Source organism: Sceloporus undulatus, chromosome 2, assembly GCF_019175285.1.
Source record: "Sceloporus undulatus isolate JIND9_A2432 ecotype Alabama chromosome 2, SceUnd_v1.1, whole genome shotgun sequence".
Classification (NCBI taxonomy): domain Eukaryota; kingdom Metazoa; phylum Chordata; class Lepidosauria; order Squamata; family Phrynosomatidae; genus Sceloporus; species Sceloporus undulatus.
Genome location: NC_056523.1, coordinates 314510008 through 314533688, shown reverse-complemented (window position 1 = coordinate 314533688; position 23681 = coordinate 314510008). Strand labels below are relative to the sequence as shown.

General features: G+C 38.7%; 1 protein-coding gene across 3 annotated transcripts in view; it reads left to right on the top strand.

The window, feature by feature from the left end:
• The window catches only part of WDR7 (WD repeat domain 7), a 323814-nt gene that overhangs the window by 292359 nt on the left and 7774 nt on the right, over positions 1-23681 (top strand). For all 3 annotated transcript variants that reach the window (XM_042451351.1, XM_042451350.1, XM_042451352.1), the window contains one exon: positions 18538-18642. In XM_042451351.1, coding sequence (XP_042307285.1) covers positions 18538-18642 — 105 coding nt within the window. The remainder of the gene's footprint in view (positions 1-18537; positions 18643-23681) is intronic.

The window sequence follows — 23681 nt, the reverse complement described above, 5'->3', positions numbered from 1 at the left end:
CAAGCTACTGGAAAAGAGATTCCACCTCAACATTAGGAGGAACTTCGTGACAGTAAGGGCTGTTCGACTGTGGAACACTCTTCCTTGGAGTGTAGTGGAGTTTCCTTCCTTGGAGGTCTTTAAACAGAAGCTGGATGGCCATCTGTCGAGGATGGTTTGATTGAGAGTTCCTGCAAGGCAGGGGGTTGGACTGGATGGCCCTTGCGGTCTGTTCCAACTCTATGATTCTATGATTCTCTGACTGTAAAACACTGCCTCCAATGTCAATCCCAATGGCCAATGTTATCAAAAGCCTCATTCCATCCATCCAATTCCTGATGTAGGTGGCCCACCAAGGCATCCAAAGCTGACTCCTTCCCATATACAGGCTTGAAGACAGATTCAATGGATCTTGATATTTCACCTCATCCAAGATCTCCTGGAACTGGGATACACAGGCACTTAGTAAAAAGACACTAACCTTTCCCTTTATCCATTCATCCAGTCCTGACCACCCAGCCTTTTTATGAGTAAGGAAGAACAAGGATCTAACAGACATATGTCAGCCCTGTGTCCTCAAGGCCATATAAATTGAAAATTATCTCCATTCATCAGGCAAGCAGGAGCTAAAGTTCTATCCGTTGGACTTACGGTCTAATCTGCACTGTAGAAATAATGCAATTTGAGACTGCTTCAACTGCCATGACTCTGTACCATGAAATCCTGGGATCTGTAGCTTGTGGCACCAGAATCTTCTGCCAGAGAAGGCTAAATATCTCACAAAAGTACATATCCCAGAATTCCATCGCATCGAGTCATGTCAAGTTAAAGTACCTTCAAACTGCATTATTTCTGTAGTGCAGATGAGACCTGTTTGGGGCATGTGTAATCAGGAGTCAACATGCAGAAGACTTACGCCAGGAACAGGACGCCACAGAAAGGTCTCTGCTGTGAAATTCGGTGCAAGCTGCAGAGAAAAAATCCTCCCATGCAGAAGCTGTCAGCAAGACAAGAAACTGCTGGACTTCTGAGTACTCACACAGAGGCTTTGTTCTTGGTTTCGCTATATACAAAAGACCATCAAAGTGCTTTGCCAGCCTCCTATTTACAAGACAAACACCACTGAGCATTCACACTCTTATATACACTTTCCCCTCCTGGGATTTGAGTGCATCCCTCTACTGGCATGTCACCCAGTTTCCTGTCACCCGACAGCTGTGACTCTGCAGAATTGAAGTTTGCTGACTTCACCTCCTGCCCCTCTGTCATCAGCTTCCTGTACCCCAGAACTCTTCAAATGTTGAGTCATCATGTCTCCCAACTGTACTCGCATTTCAGGCCATAGCCACATCTATGACATTTTCTGCCCAGGGTGCACTTTACTCTGAAAGCCCCTCCAAAATGCCATCAGATGTGCTTTCATGTAACTCCCGTGTTCTCTCATGTGTTGTGTAGGACTTACATGCTGATACCTAACCTGTTGGCCAATCTTTCATGCCCCTCCACAGGTAATGCCTTTGTGAGAATGTCAGCTGTATTGTTCTCTGAACCAACTTACCGCAATTGCAAAACACTGTTTTGAACCAGTTCATGAACATTATGGTATCTCACAGCTGTGTATTTTGTTCTATACCTCAAGCTTTCATCTTCATTCATGGCAGTGCATGCCTGTGAATCCTCATGCACTACTGTTGGAGTGTTGCATGTCTCTTTCAGATCTGTCAACAACTGCGTAACCTACTGGACCTCATTGGCTATTTCTGACAATATGGAAAACTCTGCTTCTGTGATATTCAACACAATGCATTTTGCTTTCTGGACCATCATACAATTGGACTATCAGCAAATCAGATAGCCAAACCAGTCACTGATTTCCTGTCATTTGTCTCCAATGCAAATGAGCTGTCCATGTAGCCGTCCAGCTCTGACAAGCCTCCATTTATCATCAGACATTTGTCCCTGGTACCTTTCAGATACTGTCCCACACACTTCACAGCCGTCCAGTCAACTAGCCTGGGTTGGATGTTCTTCTGTTCAAGATTCCCACAGGAGAGCTGATATCAGGTCTCGTGTTGCTGGCTATGAATAACAGACTTCCAACTACTGAATGATACAGAGCTGCCCTTTCAAACATTTTCTCTGACTCAATGCTAGCATAAACAGGTGTCATGGGACTTCTGACAATCTTCAATCACACAATCCAACCTTTTCCACAAGTGTGTCAATTTCCTTCCTCTGACACAGCTGGAACCTCCCATGATGGGCTTTGTCTACTTCAGTTCCCAAGTAGCTCTTCCTAGATCCTTCAGCTTGAACTTCCTAGCCAATTCCTCTTGCACTGTCTTTATCACACCATTATCTCTAGCTGCAACACACAGACCATTGACGTAAATTACGAGAATGATGCTGTCTTTTATGTATACACATGCATCAGCCACACTCCGCTAATATCCAAGTCTTACTAACTCCTCATGTATGCACTTACATTTTGCACTCTGCTTTAAGCCATACAAAGCTTTCCTCAGTTTGTATGCCTTGGTGCTGCTAGAACAGTCGTATCCAGGACCTTGTTCCATGTAAACCGTCTCCTCCAGATTGGCATTCAGATATGCTGTCTCAAAGTCAAAGTGGTTTACAACCAACCCCCTTTTTGCAGCTACAGCAAGAACCATTCTCAAACTCTCTAGTTTTGCTGTTGGTGAAAAGGTTTTGTCAAAGCTGTCAAATCTTTCTTGAGAATATCCCTTAGCTACAATCCTGGCTCTGTGCTTCACTGTACCATTCAACATCTCTTTCTTTTTGTAAATCCACCTGCATCCAACCAACTTTTGCCCTGCAGGCCTGTCTACAGTTTCAAACACCCTTCTCTCTATTAACTATATCTATATCAACTATTGTGCCTTAAGTCAGAATTAATATCAACAGTATTATCTGAAAAGTGCTCTGCAATTTTTTTTAATTAAAATACATTTTGTTTTCTTTTGTTCTTTATCTGTTGTTTATAGTAGGCTGCTGGCTTGTTTGTATTCTCTCCTTAGGGATCAGGGCATAACAGGCTCTGACCACTTGCATAGTGCCTAGACAGTTGCTGTAAGATTACTGCTGCCCTCCTTGACTAGTGGTCTATGAAATTTTTCTCCTAAATACATTAGGGCTGCATCACCATCATCACTGAAATGTAGAATCCACCACCAATTTTTCTTCCACTGCAACAGTTCCTATTAAAATTTGATGGCAACAATGATGGCTTCTACAGAGCAGGACCATAGTAGAAGACTCTCCTACACCATAGAAGAGGAAATGACATTTTCAGTTTGGAGTGAGGAAGAATCAAATAAGCAAGCAGTTTTAGCAGCAGCAGCATCACAAAAAAGTTTTGTAGATGGGGCATTGGGGATCCCCTGAAGGAACATTTTGTGTGTGTGCGGTATAGATTTTGCAGTGGCAGGAAAGCAACACAGCAGGAGGCACAAATGGTTTTGTGGGCCTGTAGGATGCACATGAGTCAAGTTTTATATATTTAATGTTTTATCTGATTTTGTTGTGTTTTGAAAGCTACCTTGCAATTTTTTTCTAGAAATTTGTAAATCAGATTGAAATTGAAATATACCCTACATAAATTAAATATTGAAACAAGTCACTAACCAGATAGAATGGAATAAGTTCACTCTGTAACTAAAGTCATAGCAAAGCTGCCTACTGAGGTGTACACTGAAGTTTTGATTACCCTCAGCCTAGGATAAAAGCACTGGAGTCTGGAATAAATTGATATGTTTCTAAAAAAATTTGGAGCACATCCAAAGATGTTTACACCTTCCTGAAACTGACATTTTGAACAGAGATCTCCTAATACCGTAACACTAACCCAAGGAGCTTAAGGGAGGGGGATCTAAACTTTGATTCTCTCCTTCTATTGTAAAGCATCTGTTTTTCTGTTCACTGTTCTGTGTTGTTCAATAAGTGTTCTATAATTAAACATTTCAACTAATTTTGGAACCAATAGATTTGTGCATATTCAGAACACTGAAACATACAATGTCAAAGGTTAACAGTTCCCAGTTTAAATCCACAACGTTTTGTTCAGTTTATGGCCATTATAGATTATTTGCAGACTACTGTAATGTAAAATAAAGTCTTAGTTCAGCCAAAAATGATTTAGTGTGAAGAGCCTCTTTGCCTGGTTTATTCTAGTGATGCATCCTAATGCCCTAGTCTGATCTCTGCCTGAAAAGCTCAGAGGAGACCTCAATTAAAATGCTTCCTTTCCCCAAGATGAGTTAGAAACAAATAAGATTGATTTTTAAGGGTAAAATTTATTGGAATATCTCTTTGAAAACTGATTTGCTCTAAGAGATTAATTGCAAATGGCTGGAATTGCTGTCTAAATAAAATGGCATTCTGCTTTATGGGAAAACACTTGACCAGCTCTTGTGGGTTAAGTGGTGCTGAACATTTACAGCCAAATACCTCTTCTCTTATACACTGAGTGGTATCTTCCAGAAGCATGATAACCTGAAGATTTGAGCTTTGAAACAAAGTTTCTGAGCGGTTGCCCAGCTAATATACTAAAGCATGAAATGTTCTACTCTATGTGAGTGGGTGGGTGGTGGTTCTTTGTTTCCAGAATAGAGAAGTCATGTTGCTCCACTCTGGTGAGATATGTTTACATCGGGGATTTAAGTATTTGGCTATTTCACCTCTACATGTGAAGTTGAAAGATTCTGGCAGTTTTCTCCCTGGTCCCAAAAAAGAGAGTATTTCTCTGCAATCCTTGCCCAGCAATTTTGCACACAAAGGTGGGTACAAATATTTGTTTTTCAGGCAAGCCCCCACCCCATTTTTTGTACAAAAAACAGTAGATTTTTTGTATGGAAAACTGGGGGAGGGGTTACATAAAAACATACTTTTATGCAAAAGCACAGAGTTTCAGGGTAAACTTGTTTTTACAAGATTGCGAAGTTTTGTGCAAAAAAACCAAAACAAAAACCCAGCAATCTTACACACACACACAAAGTGACCGTCTAGAAATGGGGTGGGTTTTTTGTTTTTGTTTTGTTTGTTTGTTTATATTTTTAAAAACATGATTTTCACAGAGAGAGTGGGAGAGAGAGAGAGAGAGAGAGAGAATTCTGTGATTCAAACACAGAAACATTTTTTGGCCAGGAAACAAATAACAGTGAATATTTTTTTCACCTCTAGTTGACATGCCATGAGATTTTACTTCATCCATTCCAGACAAACACACACACACACCGTGAAAACGGAGACTCCCCAGTATGCAAGCCCCATAGGTTTGAATGGGGTGCGTGCCTGCAAGTGCACGCAGGGCGCACCCCATTGAAAGTAATCCGTGAATATTCAAGACTGCGAGAAAGGACGGGTGACTGTAGTTGTAACTTTGGACATTACATTGGTACAAACAATAATTTTATAATTTACTTGTATGCCCACATTCTTTGCTTCAGCTCACTGTTCAAAGCCATTCTAAAATAGGAAGCCTTGTATTTACTAAATGCATGATTTGTAAACAACTAACTTTAAAAAATGTTAGCACTGGACAGTGGGCTTTTTTGAACCTACAGAAATGTAGATACAACTTTGTAGCCCTCAATACCGTCTGCGTGCCCAGTGGCATATTCATGATTCCACCTTTTAAAGTCAGGTCCCAGTCTCCTCAGTTTCAAAAGCAGTTTACCGTGCCCTCTGGGCAACTGCTATTGAGATAACACAAACCCAAAGCATTGAGCATATGGGAGTGGTGGCTTCTGCTCTTAATAAATCACAATACAATATTTAAGCAGAAACTGGCTTGTCATGTGATGTGTTTTTTACATTGGATATTCATGAATACCATTCAAGACGTAAACTGAAACTATTTCAAGGATATCCGTGCTGCTCTGTTTACAACAAATGCATATGGAAAACTCACATAATTAATTTATAGTGTATGTATGTATCTTTAATAAAATAATATCTTCCTTAGTCCTTAAGGAAAAGCAAGGGCATACTGACATTTTTTGAAGTCACCATAAGAAAAGAATTTGATTATAAGAAATTATGGCAGTTTTAAAAGTAAAAATACAGTAGGTTTTCTCTTGACTGTTATATTTCATACATATAGATGAAATGCTACAATTTTAAGTAAGGTTAACATGACAAAACGTTTGTAGCCCTATTAATAATGATAATGATAATAATAATAAAAGTTTATTTATATTTCCCGCCTCTCCCTACAGATCGAGGAGGGCTTACAATAATAAACATGGAACACCAATTTCCATATATAAATACATCTTAAAATCAAGACAGCACATTAAAATCTATATATCAACATATCATTCACTTACTCAGAGTGGGATGTCCCTTCAGTTTTATAAAAGATCAGGGGGATAAGGCCACCGGAAAAGGTCCGTTTTAATCGCTTTTTACCAAACCCTTCAGATTGAAAGAGCAGAATGAATTGTATACAAATTATCCATATATTCTTTCTTTACATAAGTTATCCTATTTTAAAAATCTATTTTATAGAGAGCATGCCCCAATTTCTGTAAAGCATATTGATTCATATTAATTTTGCCCCTTATTAGGAAATGGACATTAATAAGCTCAGTTTGTGGATTAGTGTCCTGGTCTAAATTAATAAGTCTGATTGCTTTTGAAAGATGCTTTTATGAACAGTGTATCATTTTTGTTTAACTGGGTTAACATTATTTGTCCTCTTGCTGCTAGACTTCATAACATCTATTTCAGTACCAAGCATTGTGTTTTACCTATAAATGTAGTGTAAAACTTGGTATTAAGCCTAGTGTAAAACTTGGTATTAATATTCTGTTGCCCTATATTTAATTTTTTTAAGTAGGTATCCATTCCATGATTATCAATTTTGTGCAGCTTGTGATTCAAGAAACATGTTTTGCAGTGACTGACAAGAGCTACTCATGTAAATTCAAGTTTATTATTTGTCCGACTAGATGAATGTGGTATATTTTGTCAGTTAATCTTCTGGGCATTCATAATAGTTGTGATGTTCTGACAATTCTTGGTATTATAATTTGCAATAGATAGAAAAGTTAAATGTACATAAATGCCTTCCTGGTCCACATTTGACCTGCATGTAAGGCATATTAAATACTAGAAAATAGTTTGTAAACTGGAAAATGTAAAATTATCAAGCTGTCAACTTCTTAAAATTTAAGATTTAGTAATACGTAAATAAATTCTGAGTAGATTGTTATTTACATTAGACATGTGCAGTATGTTTTTTAAAGAAATATGTAGAATGAATTCTATCTCAAGAAAACCATAAGCTGGTATTCTTTACCATATCTATCTCTTGGAGTTGAATAAACTATTCTTACCTCATCTAGATAAAGGTCACTGATTATTCACTGCTTGCCTATGAGGAGGGGTAAAGAGCTCTTACAAAAAGGTATAGCAGCCATTTGCTAGAACCAGTCAAATGCTGATGTGTGTTTACACATAAAGAGATATCAGCTGCCCTTTTGCAGTGAAGTATTTTATGCCTTTGCTGTAATCTGTAAGCCAGGCCATAACTACATCCACTTAGAGGTGAGTGCTCCTAATTAGGAATAAGTGTTCAAAATCTGCTGTTGACTTTACTGCCATATTAATTTTTGGCAGTGTCATTCTGAAATATCTGAAACAGAAAAGAAGTGTGTGCCTCTTAAACTGTGAATGTAAATCAAATCTTTGTAAATGTCTGGCATATTTGAAAAATAGGCTGCATTGATTTTTTTTTTTAAGAGATCAGCATAAATAACTTAATAAAATGTGATGGGCTTAGAGGATATGGGACACGTTTGGCAGCTCTCCTGTTTAGCATCACATAACACAGACGATGTATATAAACAGTACATTTTAGGTAACATTTTCTGAAACACGCTGTAACACTTGGATGGCTGCAGCTGTTGTCTAATTTTTTCTGGATTAAGTTTGGTCAAGAAAGACGCTGCCTCATTTTCAGCTTGTCATTTGCCCAGGAAGTAAAAGCAAATTGTAATGAGGGAATCACAGCAGGAGAACCTCTGAACAAATGAGAGGCATATATTGACTGACAGCCAGCATGCCATTTCAGTGATAAATGTATTTTTATACACTGCTGTTCAAGGTCACTTTCTGCTCTCTTTGTATGCTGGCTGTCAAATCATGCAGTTTTACATTTTAATACAAAGTAATTTGTGATGGCTGACACAAAATACTGTTGAAAAATTATAAAATTAAGATGTATAAGTTGGAACATGTGTAGTTTACGGCTGGCTCTTATTGAGAGTTTGAAAAAAAAAACAGAACATGAATTTTAATCACATAAGCATTTTTTTCACCCCTCCAAAGTATAACATTGAAGCAGTGGTGATGCCAAGCACAATAAGAAAGGAAGTGCAACTGAAAGAAGAGATTTATTTTTTGTAAATGCATCTTGAATTGATGTAATTGTTTTCATTCAGGGACTAATGGGACTTCATGGAATAGCATACATTTTGAATCTTAATAATATTAATTTATGCTGAGAGGAAGTCTATGGCTGATGTTTGTGAGAAGTTTTATCCTAAATTTTAAAAAAAATCATTGTGAATCTGCAAGTGTTAAATTTTAAAATTTGTACCCCAAATACAAATACATATCCCTGAATATCTGCAAGAAGACTATAAAGGACTGTTGTGCAATTTAAGTTTTAAGGTTACATCTAAAAATATAAACTGTACATGTAGCATGTATAGTACATGTGAAATTATCAGTCAAAAGATTAGCTACAGCTTCCTATCAGTTACATACCTCTACCAAACTAGAGCCTAGATCCTTGTTGTTAGTCTCAACTGGAGGAGATCCATCGAGTCAGTTGTATTTACAAACATGTTGATTCACCATACAACCGTTGATTCTGTGGGTTTATTCTAATTGAGATTAATCAATAGGATTCAAGCCTAGGTTTGTTACCACATAATTGTTATGTTAAAATTATCATATTTTGCCCTAATAAGTAGCCGAATGTCCCTCATGTACCTGTACACAGCTGCTTCACTGTTCCCATTGCATTAATACAGTGGTACCTCGGGATACGAAATACCCAGGTTACGAAATTTCCGGGATACGAAAAAATCCCATAGGAAATAATTGTTCCGGGTTACGAATGTTTTTCGGGTTACGAAAAAAATTTTGGTGTTTTTTTCGGCTTTTTCGCACGGAATCGCGGCTTTTCCCCATTAGCGCCTATGGCATTTCGGCTTACGAAGGCTTTTCGGGTTACGAAAGCGGCCGCGGAACGAATTAATTTCGTAACCCGAGGGAGCAGTGTACAGAAACAAATATTCAGAAAGCCACAGTTTCCCATTTCATTCAAAGTAGGGATCTATGATTTACAGGATACTAGCTGTTGGTTAAAGATGGTTTCATACCCTGCCCTGTTCTGAAGTCATTGATAATCATAACTTTGATATTTTTTTTAAACTTGTCTTGTTAACTTTCTCATGTGAAGGGAGGATCATTCATATTTGTTTATTGAGCTAAACAGCACTAACAAAATTATTTTTAAGGCGCTTCTACTATTACTCATTGCAGATTTTTAAAGTGACTTGTCATGAGACAGTGTGAGACATTAGAAAAAGCAAATCATGCTAGGTGAAGTGGGAAGCAGTAGGAACAAAGAAAGACAACAATTCAGGTGGATAAATTCAATCAAGGAAGTCACAGCCCTGCATTTGCAGGACCTGTGCAGGGCAATTGATGCCAATTAAGACAAAGCCTTTGATTGCAATTAACAACAACAAAAACTTGCTACACAGAGAGAAAGAGAGACACAGAATGTTAAACAGAGAGAGAGAGAGCAACAGACTCTGCTCATTTGTTATATCCACAAGAACATTGTTGCCCTTTGTTATCCACCAAAGATAATGTGTTACAGCTAACATAATAATAATAATAATAATAATAATAATAATAATAATAATAATAATAATAATAATAATAATATGTTTTATTTATAGACCGCTATTCCGCAATGATCATAGCGGTGTACAGTAAAAATTGCAATACAAGGTGACAGTTAAAGGAGGGAGAAGTCTCGTCCTTCAGGCAGTCCCTGATGTTGCTGGGTCTGCCTGATCGCTCCCTCTGAGGCCAAGATGACAGTTACAAGAGGGAGGAGCCATTACTTGAACCCATTACTTCTGAAACTGACATACCCTGTATGATTGCCCAAATGTAAGCATTCTGTTATATTTCCTTGGTGATGATAAAAAAAAGTAGGGGTAAAATGATGCACATTAAAATAAATATAAATGGATTGTGTCATGAAAGTTCTATATCAGTTCACTTTTGGGGTCCATATCATCCAAACGTCCTGTCGCTGGTAGTAATACAAGCAAAGAGCAAAAGTAGAGTTCAGGATACAGGTAGTCACTCCTTCTCATTGCCTTGAGCTCTGGGAATTAGGTGGCCCTCCAGAAGTCGATGACTCTTTTCATCATTGACTATGCTAGCTAGGACTAGTGGGGCTTAAAGGCCAACAGCTTCTGTAGGGCTTGCTGGAGAGAAAAACAGAAAGTAATCGTTGCATAGAAAATATGTCTACAGTAACCTTATATTAATTTAGAATATATTTTAACCAAAAAATTCAGGTCAGAAAGTATGTGTTTGTATTTTAGAAATTGAAATTTGGGGGAAGAATGCAGAAAACAGGGTGAAGAAAATACATAATTTGAAAGCAAAACTGATCAATTTTTAATTCATGCTTCCCCCTAAGAATTCCTCATACTGTTTGTCAGGGACAAATTTTCCCTTCAGGTTAGAGTAGGATCTTATATGACTTCATCTTTGCTTCTTGCTTTCTATACTAGCTGGTTTCTCTGAATTAATATGTGAATTTAAGAAAACCTTTACGGGGGTCACTTCTTTTCAATGAAGGCACTTTGGTGGTGGCCTGCTTTGGCAAAGATTTAACAGATTTGTTTATTGTCTCTCAGCATTGATATAGCAGATGAAGAAGGTGTTCTTAAAAGACAAATCAAAATAATATTTTAAAAAAGCTAGTTTTTAAAACACACAAGAGTTAGAGCAGTACAAAAACTAACTCTTGTTTTTACAGCCATTTGAAAAAGTGTGGGCTTGGCTGCCTGCCCAAATCTCAGAAGCGTTAGAGGCTGCTTTGCTTCTCATGGGAGGCAGTTTCATGAATAAGGTGCTGCTATTGGGGAAACACTGTCTTCAAAGCTTTAAACCCTTTAAATCACATCGTAGCATTAGCTATTATTCAGCTCTGTTTGTTTTTATTTATTTTTTAAAATCCTCAGTTGTCACTTTTGAAATTTGTGTTTGATCTTGTTATGTTCTTCTGTGCTTTTAAGTAACTGATGACTTATGGTAAGCCTAAAGCATTCCTATCATGAGTTTTTCTTAGCAAGATGTGTTGAGAGGAAGTGTGCCATCACCTTTTTCTGAGGCTGAGAGAATGTGACTTGCCCAAGGTCACACAGTGGATTTTCATAGCCAAACTAAAATTAAAACCCTAACCTCCAAGGGTCCTAGTCCAACCCTCAAACCACTGCACCACACCAGCTCTCGATTTGATCTTGTTGTTGTGTGTCTTCAAGTCATATCTGACTTAATGACAACTCTAAGATGGACCTATCATAGTGTTTTCTTGGCAAGATTTGTTCATAAGAGGTTTACCATTGCCATCCTCTTAGGCTGAGAGAATGTGACTTGCCCACAGTCACCCAGTGAGTTTATATGGCTGAGACATGATTTGATCCCTGATCTCCAATCATAGTCCAACGCTACACCATGCTGGCTCTTATCTGGTAGTATTTTAATGCTTTGTTGTATTTTAATACTTATGATTCAAATGCAAGGGTGTCTGTATATTTGTGTGTACATTCACTGTTATTTGATGAATAAATAAGACTGAGACACAGGAAGCACACACTGAATTACACAAAGGATAAGGAAATCTGTTCTAAAAGGGTTAGCATCTGCAAGGAAAAGCACATAAATTAAAACTGCAAAGCTATTTGGCTCCCTCAAGGACAACTGTTATCTGGATAAATTGTCAGTGGCCAGGAGTTCAACAAGTGTGTTAGCAGTTTTGATTTTCACCTTTGAATTACCCAAACATTTTTCATTGGCAAATATTAATTGCTTGACCAAAATATTGAATCCCAGAACTAATTGGCCTTTAGTTTTTGTTCAACTGTTGAGATTGCATACAGTACTGGGACTTTGCTTAAGCCAACATGTGTTCTGCATGATGTAGTTATTTATTTATTTCCCACTCTTTTCCCAGGACTGGAACTCACAATGAGTAAACATCATAGTAGATTATTAATATCTCCTTTTTTGTCTAGTGAATTATATCTTTTATCATTTTGTACTGTGCTATTATTCTTCAGCAGTCAGTTATAAGGTGGTATTTGCCTTAACTGAAGATTTCAGGTTTTCAGATTTTTTAATCTTTTTGGAATCTGGCTAGCTTGTGTTTCCTAGCATCTGTTGTAGGATACATTTTTTAAATATATGTATATAATCTCAGGCCTGTTACAGACTGCCAAAATAAAGCTGCTCCGGGTCTCTTTGGATGTATGCTATTTAAATGATGCATGGGTCCTAAGAGTCCGGAGGTTGCACCAAAGCCACACTCCATTCTTAAGCACTGACCATACTTGACCACATATATGACGCTGCAGTGGTTAAAAGCAATAATTTGTTTAGCTATGAATCAATTCAGATTGTGAAATTATACATACAATGCAACTTCCTAAATTACAATAGTGAAAAGCCACAAATGTTGCCAAAAATTACTACTGGTATCCGCTACAGTTTTTAATCATTCAGCATGTTAAACGTTTTCTGTTCTAGCATTGCAACATTTCTGTGAAGACAAGACTAGTCCTCCAAGACTATCCAGAGTTTCATGGCTATCTGGAGTCCAAACACAATACTATTTTGGTGATACCTTTTGTCCCATAACAAATTCTAAAAATTCTTTTCTCAGTAAGGGATTATGACCAAACAATCACATTGCAGCATTAGCAGACAGACCCAGACCTTGCCAACTCCATGTCACGTACCTTAAGACTTCATTGAAAAGCAAGACGAGATAGCTGCAGTAATTATTGCAATCACCATACTATGTTGGGGAAGAGAAAATGAGTTTGCATCAGACTCATGTGGGACATTAATATCTTATTTTCTCAGGTTCCCATGTCTTCAGTGTAAAAAAGGCCAATTTTGTATACATTCACATTTTGACTAAGGTGATGAATGAATCAGCTCCTGCAAGTTGCACTAATTCTGTTGCAAGTGTTGTCCTAGCGGACAACGATCCGTCTGATCATGAAATGCTGGTGGCATTCCTGAAGAACTGGAAGTGACTAAGTCTCTTGTCTTTTCTTGAGTTAAATAAAACATACTTGCTTTGTATGTTTTTTTTTTAAAGAATACTATGTCCAGTCCTGGGTACAATCATTCAAATATTGACAAGCTGGAACATGTTGAGAGGAGGGCAGCCAAAATGGTAAACAGTCTGGGAACCAAGTCCTATGAGAAACACTGAAGGAGCTGGCTATTTAGCTTGGAGAAGAGAAGACTGAGAGGTAATATGGTAGCCATCCTCAAATATATGGAGTGACTCCAAGAAAAGGCATTCCATCTAAACATTAGGAAGATTTCTCTTATTGTAGAGTCATTCAGCAGTGGAATAAAGGCAGTGGAACTTTTAAGTAGAGATTGAATGCCATCTCTCAAGAGTGCTTTAGGTATATATACCTTTATGGCAGGGAATTGGACTAGATGGCCCTTGAGATCTCTTCTATCTCTATGTTTCTATTATTGTATAGCCAGATGGGACCCGGAGAGAAAAGCGGTCACCTCATTTATTCCTACAGTTTTTAATTTTTCTCCCCTGGTAGCAGTTTGGGAGCCTGCTGTAGTCACATCTTAATTTCATGCAACAATACAGATCATTTTCCATGGGTGTGGGAGGGAGATTGAAAACTCAAATGACTAAAAGATAAGATATAACACATGTTTACCTTCTACATTTTAGTCTCTGGATTTCACAGTGCTGGGCTTCTAGTGAAATGGAGTTTGTTTCAGATTGAATCCACTTGAATCCCTCATTGTTAACTTCATGATCAAGGTTTACTTGCTTGTAGATGCTTGTAAGTAGGGACTCAGATGCTGCTGCTTTGAACTTTGTGAACCCTTCCAGTTGCACCTGAGAAGGAGCACTTTTAAGCAACGATTTTATATGAGCTAGGAGCTAATAGATTATAACTGTAATGTTAGAGACTTATGTTGCAACCATTTAACAAACTGGTAATTTTATTATCAGGATTTATTATCCATGAATTCCTGGGCATATAATACAGTTGTTTGAGCAGATCTCAGATGTGACGGTTAGAAATGGCAAAATATTAAGTTTAAGGATAAAGTTGTTTATGAGAGTGTGTTGGGCAGTTAAAGCTGCTGATCTAAAGTTATGTACATGACAACATTAGGCAGCATGGCATAATTGATATCCTAATTTCTTTATGGCAGTGGTCCATCTTGTTCTAATTACATGCTGCAGTTATGTCAAGTGAACATAAATGGCCATGTCAGTGAAGGGAAAATGCTTCAAGCCTGTGGCATTGCAGGAGTTTTCCAGCATCAAAAGGCCAAATGAGGATAAAAACCTAAAAAAAAACAAATCCTACAAAGTGTGTCTGGGAGGCACGTAGCATTGACAGCAGCAGAAGGGTGGAGTTATAGCTTTGTAGTTTGTCTTACTTTCATCTTCAGAGCACTTTGGTCTTCTACGTAAATGTTAAAGGTTTCTTTCTAAATTCAGTTGTGAGCCACAGAAATTTCTCCTGTACCTAATTGTTCCAATCATATGTACAGTTGTCCCTCCATATTCGCTAGGGTTAGGGGAACAAGACCCCCGTGAATATGGAAAAACCGCAAATAACAAAAACACTGTTTTTACCTGAGAAGACACCTCTCTAGGAACCTCTAGGTCATCCAGTGCAACTCTGTGGTCAATGTCCAACATACACTGACCATAGAATGGCACTGGAGTAGCTACAAATGGTCTTTCAGTGCAACTTTTAGTTAAAGTTGACCACAGAGTTGCATTGGAGGACCTAGACAGTCCGAGAGAGAACATATTAATGAAATCCGCAAATATCAAAGCCGCAAATATGGAGGGACGACTGTAATGCCAAGCATTGTGACACCCTGTAATCTACCTGCTAAACAAAAGTTGTCAAAATTAACCATAAAAAGATGACTATCAAAATTATGCTTTAGTTAATGAAAGCACCATATTTCAGTGGGAAAGCACAAATTTTCTGTGCAGAAGATCCCAGAGTTAATCTGTGGCATCTCCAGGTAGAGGTAGGAAAGCCTCCACTTTGAAATCCCTGTTGATCAGTGTAGACACCATTGAGCTGGGGGATTATTGGTTTGAGTCTATATTTGACAGTGTTTTATGTTCTATAGCATTGCTTTCTAAGGAAGGATTTTGGTTAATTAAATGTGAAATGCAGCTGCACTTGACTGCTCACACTGTGGGTGCAGATGTGCATCTTTCTAATATGTGGTAAATCAAATGAGAATCAGATCTGCAAAGGGCCCTCTTCTCCCAGTTTTTTTGTTGTTTGTGCTTTTCAGAATTACATTTGAATGCACACAAGTTACCTGTCCCCTGAGGAAAAGCCCACAATGTGTTGTGGGATGTGGTAGATCTGGGTCCTAGTCCCCAGTCAAAATCACTGATTGACTTTGGGCAAGCCACGCTTAGCCATTCTCTTGGCTTGACAAACCCCACAGGACTGTAAGAGTTACAGTAAGTGTGGCAGGGAAGATTCACATACTACCTTTTGAACTGTATGGAAGATTTAAATAAATTTAGATTAAATCTTTGGTTAGCTACGACACTTACTGGGTGACCTTTTTTTCTCACCTTAACCTACCTCATAGGGCTGCTGCAAGGATATAATGGAAGAAGAAAGAATCATGCACGCCAGCTTAAACTTGGCAGTGGGAGATAATATATGTGTTCCATCTATTTTCTGTGCAGTGGATAAGATGAGGAACTACGCTGTCTTATATTCAGATCTCTTAGCATAAACTTAAGAAACCCCAAGTCATTCTCCTCAACCTGATGCACCCCAGATAAGGAGCCCTGCTGGCACAATGGTTAAATGCCGGTACTTCACCTTCAACCACTTAGAGAGTGCTGAGTTCATTATTAAGTAGTATATAAATGTAAATTCTTTTGCTAAATGCTAATGATACTCCCCAGATAATCCCACAACTTTCATGGTCTAAAACACTAGAAGAGCCCCAGATAGAGAAAGCACTCACAGCATTCAGCTCCTGTTCTGTAATAAATGAATCAAATTGGAGTGGTGTGCATGCAGTGCTTTCAACATTTAGTGAAAGCACCCCCTATATGTACTTAATTATTCTTATTCATTTCTTGCTTGCATCTTCAGAATACACTCTGCGAAACTAATGTATGTTTCATGAAGTATATATAGGTCATTTATAATTTTGTTTGGTTCCCACTTTTGCATAAATCCTCTTCCTGAGGTCACACTTGTTTAACCAGAATAAGAAACAATAGGTTTCTATTGTAGGTTAGCAGAGTGATCGCCATAGGAATATAACTAGCTCTTTGAATCACACAGTCTGCTAAAAACCCTACATGGATATTCTCTCTGCAGCCAGTTGACCTACTCGACAGAAAGGTCAGTCTACAGCATAGGTCAAAAGAACCCTCTGTGCATCAAGGGAAGATATGATCATGGATATATTGCATCCCAACATCTTAGCCTGAATCTTCCCTTTACCCTGCTGAAACATCTTAGAGCGCCAAAGTAATAATGAAGGAACTTCTCTTCAGCGGCATCTGTATGGAAATATGTGTGTATGTTTTAAAGAAGAAAGAATAGCCCTTGCTTGAAATGTGATGGGTGAGAGGGTGATATCACTGAGATTGACAGTCCTAATATGTGTCAGAATGTGGAATGGTTCTTTCTGAATTATTTTAATAATTAACATTATGACAAAATGCTCTATTGTATCCCATCTTTTGAAAGAAGTACTCAAAAAGGAGCCTTGTCATGCAGTCAAGTCTTTAGGAGAGGCAGTAATAGCTGAAGAGGGAAAACATTTCCCCCCTACCATCCTGCAACCTTCTCCATAGGATGAAGAGACTGAAAAGGTTCACACTAAAGAATCTGAACATTAAATTCCTGTATACCAATATCGTGGGAGTGTAGAATTTGTGTGTGAGGGAGAAGTTTTCCTTCCACTTCTCCCTCTCCTTGAAACTGCACCACATGGAAAAACATTTTTTTAAAAGTCTGTTATATTAATGAATAAAAATTACATGTTATACTTTAACATGAACCAAACAAATAAACCTATCAAAACTTTTCAGAAAAGCATAGGTCCCCTTTATTAATTATTGGAATAGGCACAGGCATAGGGAGCTGAATAATCTAAACATTTCAAATATAAAACAATAGTATTTGTGTGATAAAATACATTTAAGCAGGATAAGAAAAAATCCATTTTAAAAAGTATATTTATTGGGTGAAACTGAATATTTGATGTAAGATGGGGTGGGGGTCTTAGTTACATTATGCTGAATGCATGAATTAGGTGTGGCGCTGAGTCAATTTGTTGCTTGCTTGCTTGCTTTAGAAAATTCATATAACACTAAAAAAATTGGTTTAAGTTTTTAACCTCATGGTACGTATCCTACTGATCCTCCATTCCCTAGAAATGCTGCTTATTTCAGCTTCATTTAATATGCTAGGGAAACCACACCAACTTCACTGCCCAGCTTTGACTCTGCACCTAGCTGCCCTCTGTTTTTCATAGAGAGAACATTCCTTACTTTTATTCTGTATTAAGAGAGCATCCTATCCTAAAATTCCCACTTGGCTACTGAAATGCAGCAAACACCCCACACCAGCAGAGGGCAAGGATGAATAACCAGTGCAATGATATCATTTCTGGAATGATCTGGAGCATCATATAAGAGAGTCTGAATTTGAATAATGTAGAACAATCAGGAAAAATAGTAAAACTAGAGGAATAACGCTTGTGATTTTTATTCTAAAACAAAATTATATAAAAATCTCAGTCCTAGCATGTTCAAACTCAGGGCTGTTAACTGGGAAACAAGGAAAATCAGACATCTGTGATAAATTTAGAGAAAACTGGCCCCAAAAGGAGATGAGTCTTGCAGTGGAAACCTCTATTGCCATTTTACCAGCATTTTACTAATATAGATAGATAGATAGATAGATAGATAGATAGATAGATAGATAGATAGATAGATAGATAGCCAGCCAGCCAGCCACACTGGCAAAGGTGAAGCCTTTGGTTTTACGTTGTAAATTTTTGATATTCTTTAAAAATACTTTTTTTATGTATGCATGTGTTGAGATATATAGGTATAGATACATAGACATATAGCTATCTCATCCATATGCTTCAGTTCTGTGAACTAACTGTGAACATCTCTCTTTAATTGTTATTCAGACAATCCATGGCCATAAAGGGGCCATAACAGCTGTGGCTTTTGCTCCTGATGGACGGTATCTAGCCACTTACTCCAACACAGATAGTCACATTTCCTTCTGGCAGGTAAGTGGCATGCACCTGTTTGTTCCACATTTGAATATAAGAGCTTTATTTTCATTTTTTCCCCAGATGTGCATAAATAAACCATCTGAACAGAAACACAATGTTTGTACACATGGGAGGGGATGCAAAATCAAAGTAATTTTCAGCATAAACTCAATAATTTCAGTATCATTGATTGCTATGCATATGATTTTATTCTTTTTAATTAAGAGAAGGGCTTTGGCTCAATGGAAAGGTGACTGCTTTGCATTCAAAGGTCTTGGGTTTAGTTCCCATGCTCTCCAGTTGGGACAGGAAGGAGTAGTGAAAAGATTGAAGAACTGATGCTGATTAATACAGATTGTAATATTGAGCTGTTGTCAATCCTGTCCACCTGTCAGAAGAAGGGAATCTGCTGGTGCTGTGTTGCTGTTGTTGTTGTTGTTGTTGTTGTTGTTGTTGTTGTGTGCTTTCAAATCATTTCAGACTTATGGCAATCTTAAAATGAACCTATCATGGGGTTTTCTTGGCAAGATGTGTTCAGAATGGTTATGCCCTTGCCTTCCTCGGAGGGTGGGAGAGTGTGACTTGCCCAAGGTCACCCAGTCGGTTCCTATGAACAGATGGGGGTTGGACCCTGGAGTGCTAATCCAGCACTCAAACCATATTGGCAGCATATATTAACCATTTATAGTCCCCCAGCACAAAGCTGTTCTGGTGAGGGTTGGAGGACCCTTTGGAGCAATATAGATTGCCTGTGTTGGTGTGGAGAGCATGGGGCTAGCCACCCTGATGCAAGCAAAAGTCTGCTGACATGACATCACAGAACCTACTGAGTTAGATGGATCAGTCATCTGACTCAAGTATAAGCTAGCTTCCACTGTTGTTCTTCATGTTCAGTCCAGCAATTGATTGCAAAGAAACACAGAACTTTCCCTTTGTTAGCTGTGTTAAAACAGTAGTATTAAAATGTGTGTTCTGGAGAACCTGGAAGCTCACCAAGTGTTCCTCGGGGGGGAAATTAACAGTGGAAGACAGCTTATAAAATAACTTGCCTCCATGATGCAAAGGGATCTTGTAGCACCTTGGAGACTGTATGAAAGAAGTTGTAGCATAAGCTTTTGTAGAATCATAGAATTGTAGAGTTGGAGGAGACCACAAGGGCCATCCAGTCCAACCCCCTGCCATGCAGGAAATCTCAATCACAGCATCCCCGACAGATGGTTATCCAGTGTCTGTTTAAAGACCTCCAAGGAAGGAGACTCCACCACACTCCAAGGGAGCGTGTTCCACTGTCAAACAGCTCTTACTGTCAGGAAGTTCCTCCTAATGTTCAGGTGGAATCTCTTTTCCTGTAGCTTGCATCCATTGCTCTAGGTCCTGTTCTCTGGAGCAGCAGAAAACAAACTTTCTCCCTCCTCAATATGACATCCCTTCAAATATTTAAACAGGGCTATCATATCACCTCTTAACCTTCTTTTCCCCAGGCTGAACATCCCCAGCTCCCTAAGTTGTCCCTCATAGAACAGTGGTTTACATCCTCAGATGCATGGAGTGAACTGTGGCAAGATCCCTTTGCATACTGATATTCCAGACTAACACAGCTATGACTCTGTTTTGCCACCATGATGTTTTTTCTATGGTAATGTGAAGACTCCAAAGAGCACTATTGTTCCATTATGGAATACTTTCCATTCATGCCGTGTAGCAATAAGGTCCAAGAAGCCTGGCCAGACCTCTATGAGAGTTTAACACACCATAAAATGCAACCCAAAACTTTGTAATGTGTAGGAATTATAGAGCAGAGACATGAGATTCTTTAGCCAGACATGTCAGTGTAGAAATTTTGGAGACCTGTGTCATGTTGCATTCAAAGTATAGCATTGCCATCACCAAAAACCAAGATTAAAATCTCAGCCGATCCCCTTCTTCTGTTCCCCCAAAACTCTAGGAATAACTGGACCCAACCACTTTATACTAACACAAATATACAGGTTTTTCTGATAGCAGATATTTTGCTTACTTCTAAAAGGAAACTATTTGATTAGTGCTTAAAATGCATCATGTCCCCTAGTTTTACTTCCTAGTTTCTACCTAGTGTTTTTAAAAAAGGCCTCCTCTGAGCCTTAAAAAAACTGGAGAGGAAAGAACGTGAGGGTAAATTGCACCCATACTCCTTAGAGGGCATGAGGGACGTGCTGACTCATTTTTTATAGAGTTTGTAAAATATGGGGGGAGGAAAGGGGTGTAGTGGTTTGAGCTCTGGGCTATGACTCTGGAGGCCAGGGTTCAAATCCTAGCTCGGCCATGGAAACCCAGTGGATGACCTTGAGTAAGTCACACTCTCTCTGCTTCAGAGAGTGGCAATGGTTAACCCGCTCTGAAGAAACTTGCCAAGACAATCCCAGGATATGTGGTTCGCCTTAGGGTCGCCATTAGTTGAACATGACTTGAAGGCACACAACAACAAAACATTCAGCCCTCTAAATTATTTCTGTGTTAGGACCATGGCATCTGCTGGCATTAAATACAGCTGGGGAGTACCTGACAGTGGAAGCCTGGAGTAATGCAGAGTCTTCCCTCTTTAGGTAAATTCATTTCCCAGCAGCCCTGGGCTTTGCTGTGAGCCAATATATCAGGAAAACACAGTCTTAAATTCCAGATGAATGGTATCACAATGGACTCAGCTATCATAATATAATTGGAAAGCAAGCTCTCCCTTTTAAGCCAGCTATGTCTACAAGCAGCCCAGTGAAGAATGTACAGAGACCATGGCCTGTTACAGACAGGCCAAAATAAAGCTGCTTCGAGTTAGGACTGGAGCGTGGCTTTGGTGCAGCTTTTGGACTCTTAGGACGCATGCATCATTGAAATATCATACCTCCAAAGTGACTCGAAACAGCTTTATTTTGGCCTGTCTGTAACAGGCCCAAGTTTGGTAGATCGCACCATGCAGCTGCTAGTGCTGAATGCTTTAAATGCCTGTACAATTCTTTGAGATACAAAGAAAAAAGAAAAGAAAAATCCACTTATTGAGGAATTCAGCCACCTGTTCATATTAGCAAAACAAAGTAGCCAGTAGGTATAATCTACGAGGAAGTTCTCCTGTACAAACCCTATGGAGATGATGAGAAGCATGTAATTGTAGAGCTTCAGTTAATTTCAGCAGGGCTTGCAAACGATATCTTCCCATCAGGTTGTGCCTTTTGTTTAGAATCGCTGCCTACGTAGGCAGATCTCTCTGTGAAAAAAGAAAGCTCTGACAGTAGAATTATTGCTTCCTCGCATTTCTTATTCCTGTAACTATCAGCTAATAGTATATATTTTTAATCTACCATGACATTCCGCATGTCATTCAGTGGTAACTGTACGTGTCATTAAGAGTATTGAATTATTATCCATCATCACACAGTGTGTGATTTCTGAAGCAGTGAATAAGAACTGTAAAAACGCTCTTCCATCACTTGCATATATTTAGTTGAGTTACACAGGAAGATCTAGAAAGCAATCAGATGTATTGATTGAGATGTTTTACATGATCATCTAAGACTGCAGGGGGTAGCAGGGACAATCTTCCTAACCTGCGCGTGCTTTGACATATAAACTGCAGGTCTTAAATCTTGTGTGTGTGGTTTTTTTAAAAAAAATGTTGTGGTTTTTTAGGCAGTGTTAACATAAAGAGTTAAAATTAGTCAACACATTGCATTTAATGTAACCCTGTGCACTAGTGATTCCTCCTCTCCCCCCACCCCACAGTGGTCTATTCAGCACTACTATTAATGCAGGAAAATCAGTAACATTAGTCATCTTAAAAGGGTTATTACTCAAGATGATTTAAATTGTGAAAATGTCAGTGGGGCTTGCATGCTCCCTGCTACAGATGCCATGATTTACACTCTCTGACACCATTCTGCTGCTGAGAAGGACCAAGAAAAAAAGTAATGGCTTCTGTGTTGCACTGATCAGAATTCAGAACATGATACCGCCAGTAGCACATCTTTAAAATGTCTTAGGATATGCCAAGGTTTTAATGTGTCAGAGTCTGAGACACACAGCTGAGGCCATCATGTACACCTGTTTTATTCAGAGCCAAAGATCCCAATATGTTTAGATTATTACAGGAGCATTTAAGCCAACATAGGGTTATTTCTTTATTTCCTTATTGTAATGCACATCACACATGTACCAAACTGATATAAATTGTCCGGTTATCTTCTGATTTGGAAGCGCCAATATTCAAAGGTTCATTCCCTTGTTACTTTGCTTATAGAGATATAAAAAACCTGCTGCAGCTTTCCTTGTTCCCTCCCTGCCAGCCTGCCTTTCAAAATATATACTGTCAAAAACACACCCGCTCTATTATTCAAGAAACTGCAGTAACCAGAGACAACTGTTTCCATTTGCAGGATTCTTAGCACCACTGTTCTCTTGGCCCTTTGCAATGAATATGTTCAAAATGAAGTAAGACTGTTATATAACTATTTTGTGTTTGTTTCTTTCATCTTATGGTGATCCTACCTTTCACTTCCCCACCTCTGGGATCACAGCTGTCTCTGTGATTGTGTTTCTATAGAGTTCTTACCTTGCCTACCTGAAAGCAAGACATACACACCTGTGGTGGAAATTCCTTGTTGAAATAAAAAGCCATAGAAACATGGAGTCGCTTTGGTTAAAGAAAAATAGGTTTTTAAAATAGAGGCTTGGAGTTTAGAAAAAATTAGAGCAAAGGAGTAAAAAGAGTTAAGTTTCCTGAAATTTCTGTTACACACCTACACACAATAGTAGATTGTCAGGCCAAATCAGCAGAGGTTGCATACATTCTTTCTCAACAAAAAGGCTGAGTCTTCCTTATCCAAAAACCAAAACTGAGGGGTTGTCTGCACAGGCCAAAATGCCCAGATTCCACCCAGCATTCTGTTTTCTAGATTAGACAATGCAGACCAAAACCTCCAGGGCAGGATTGACCCCTGTCTTGTTCCCAGGTCAGTGCAAGGATGGGTATGTGAATACCTGCCCATCCCCATGCGAACCCAGGAACTAACCCAAGTGATCAGCAGGAT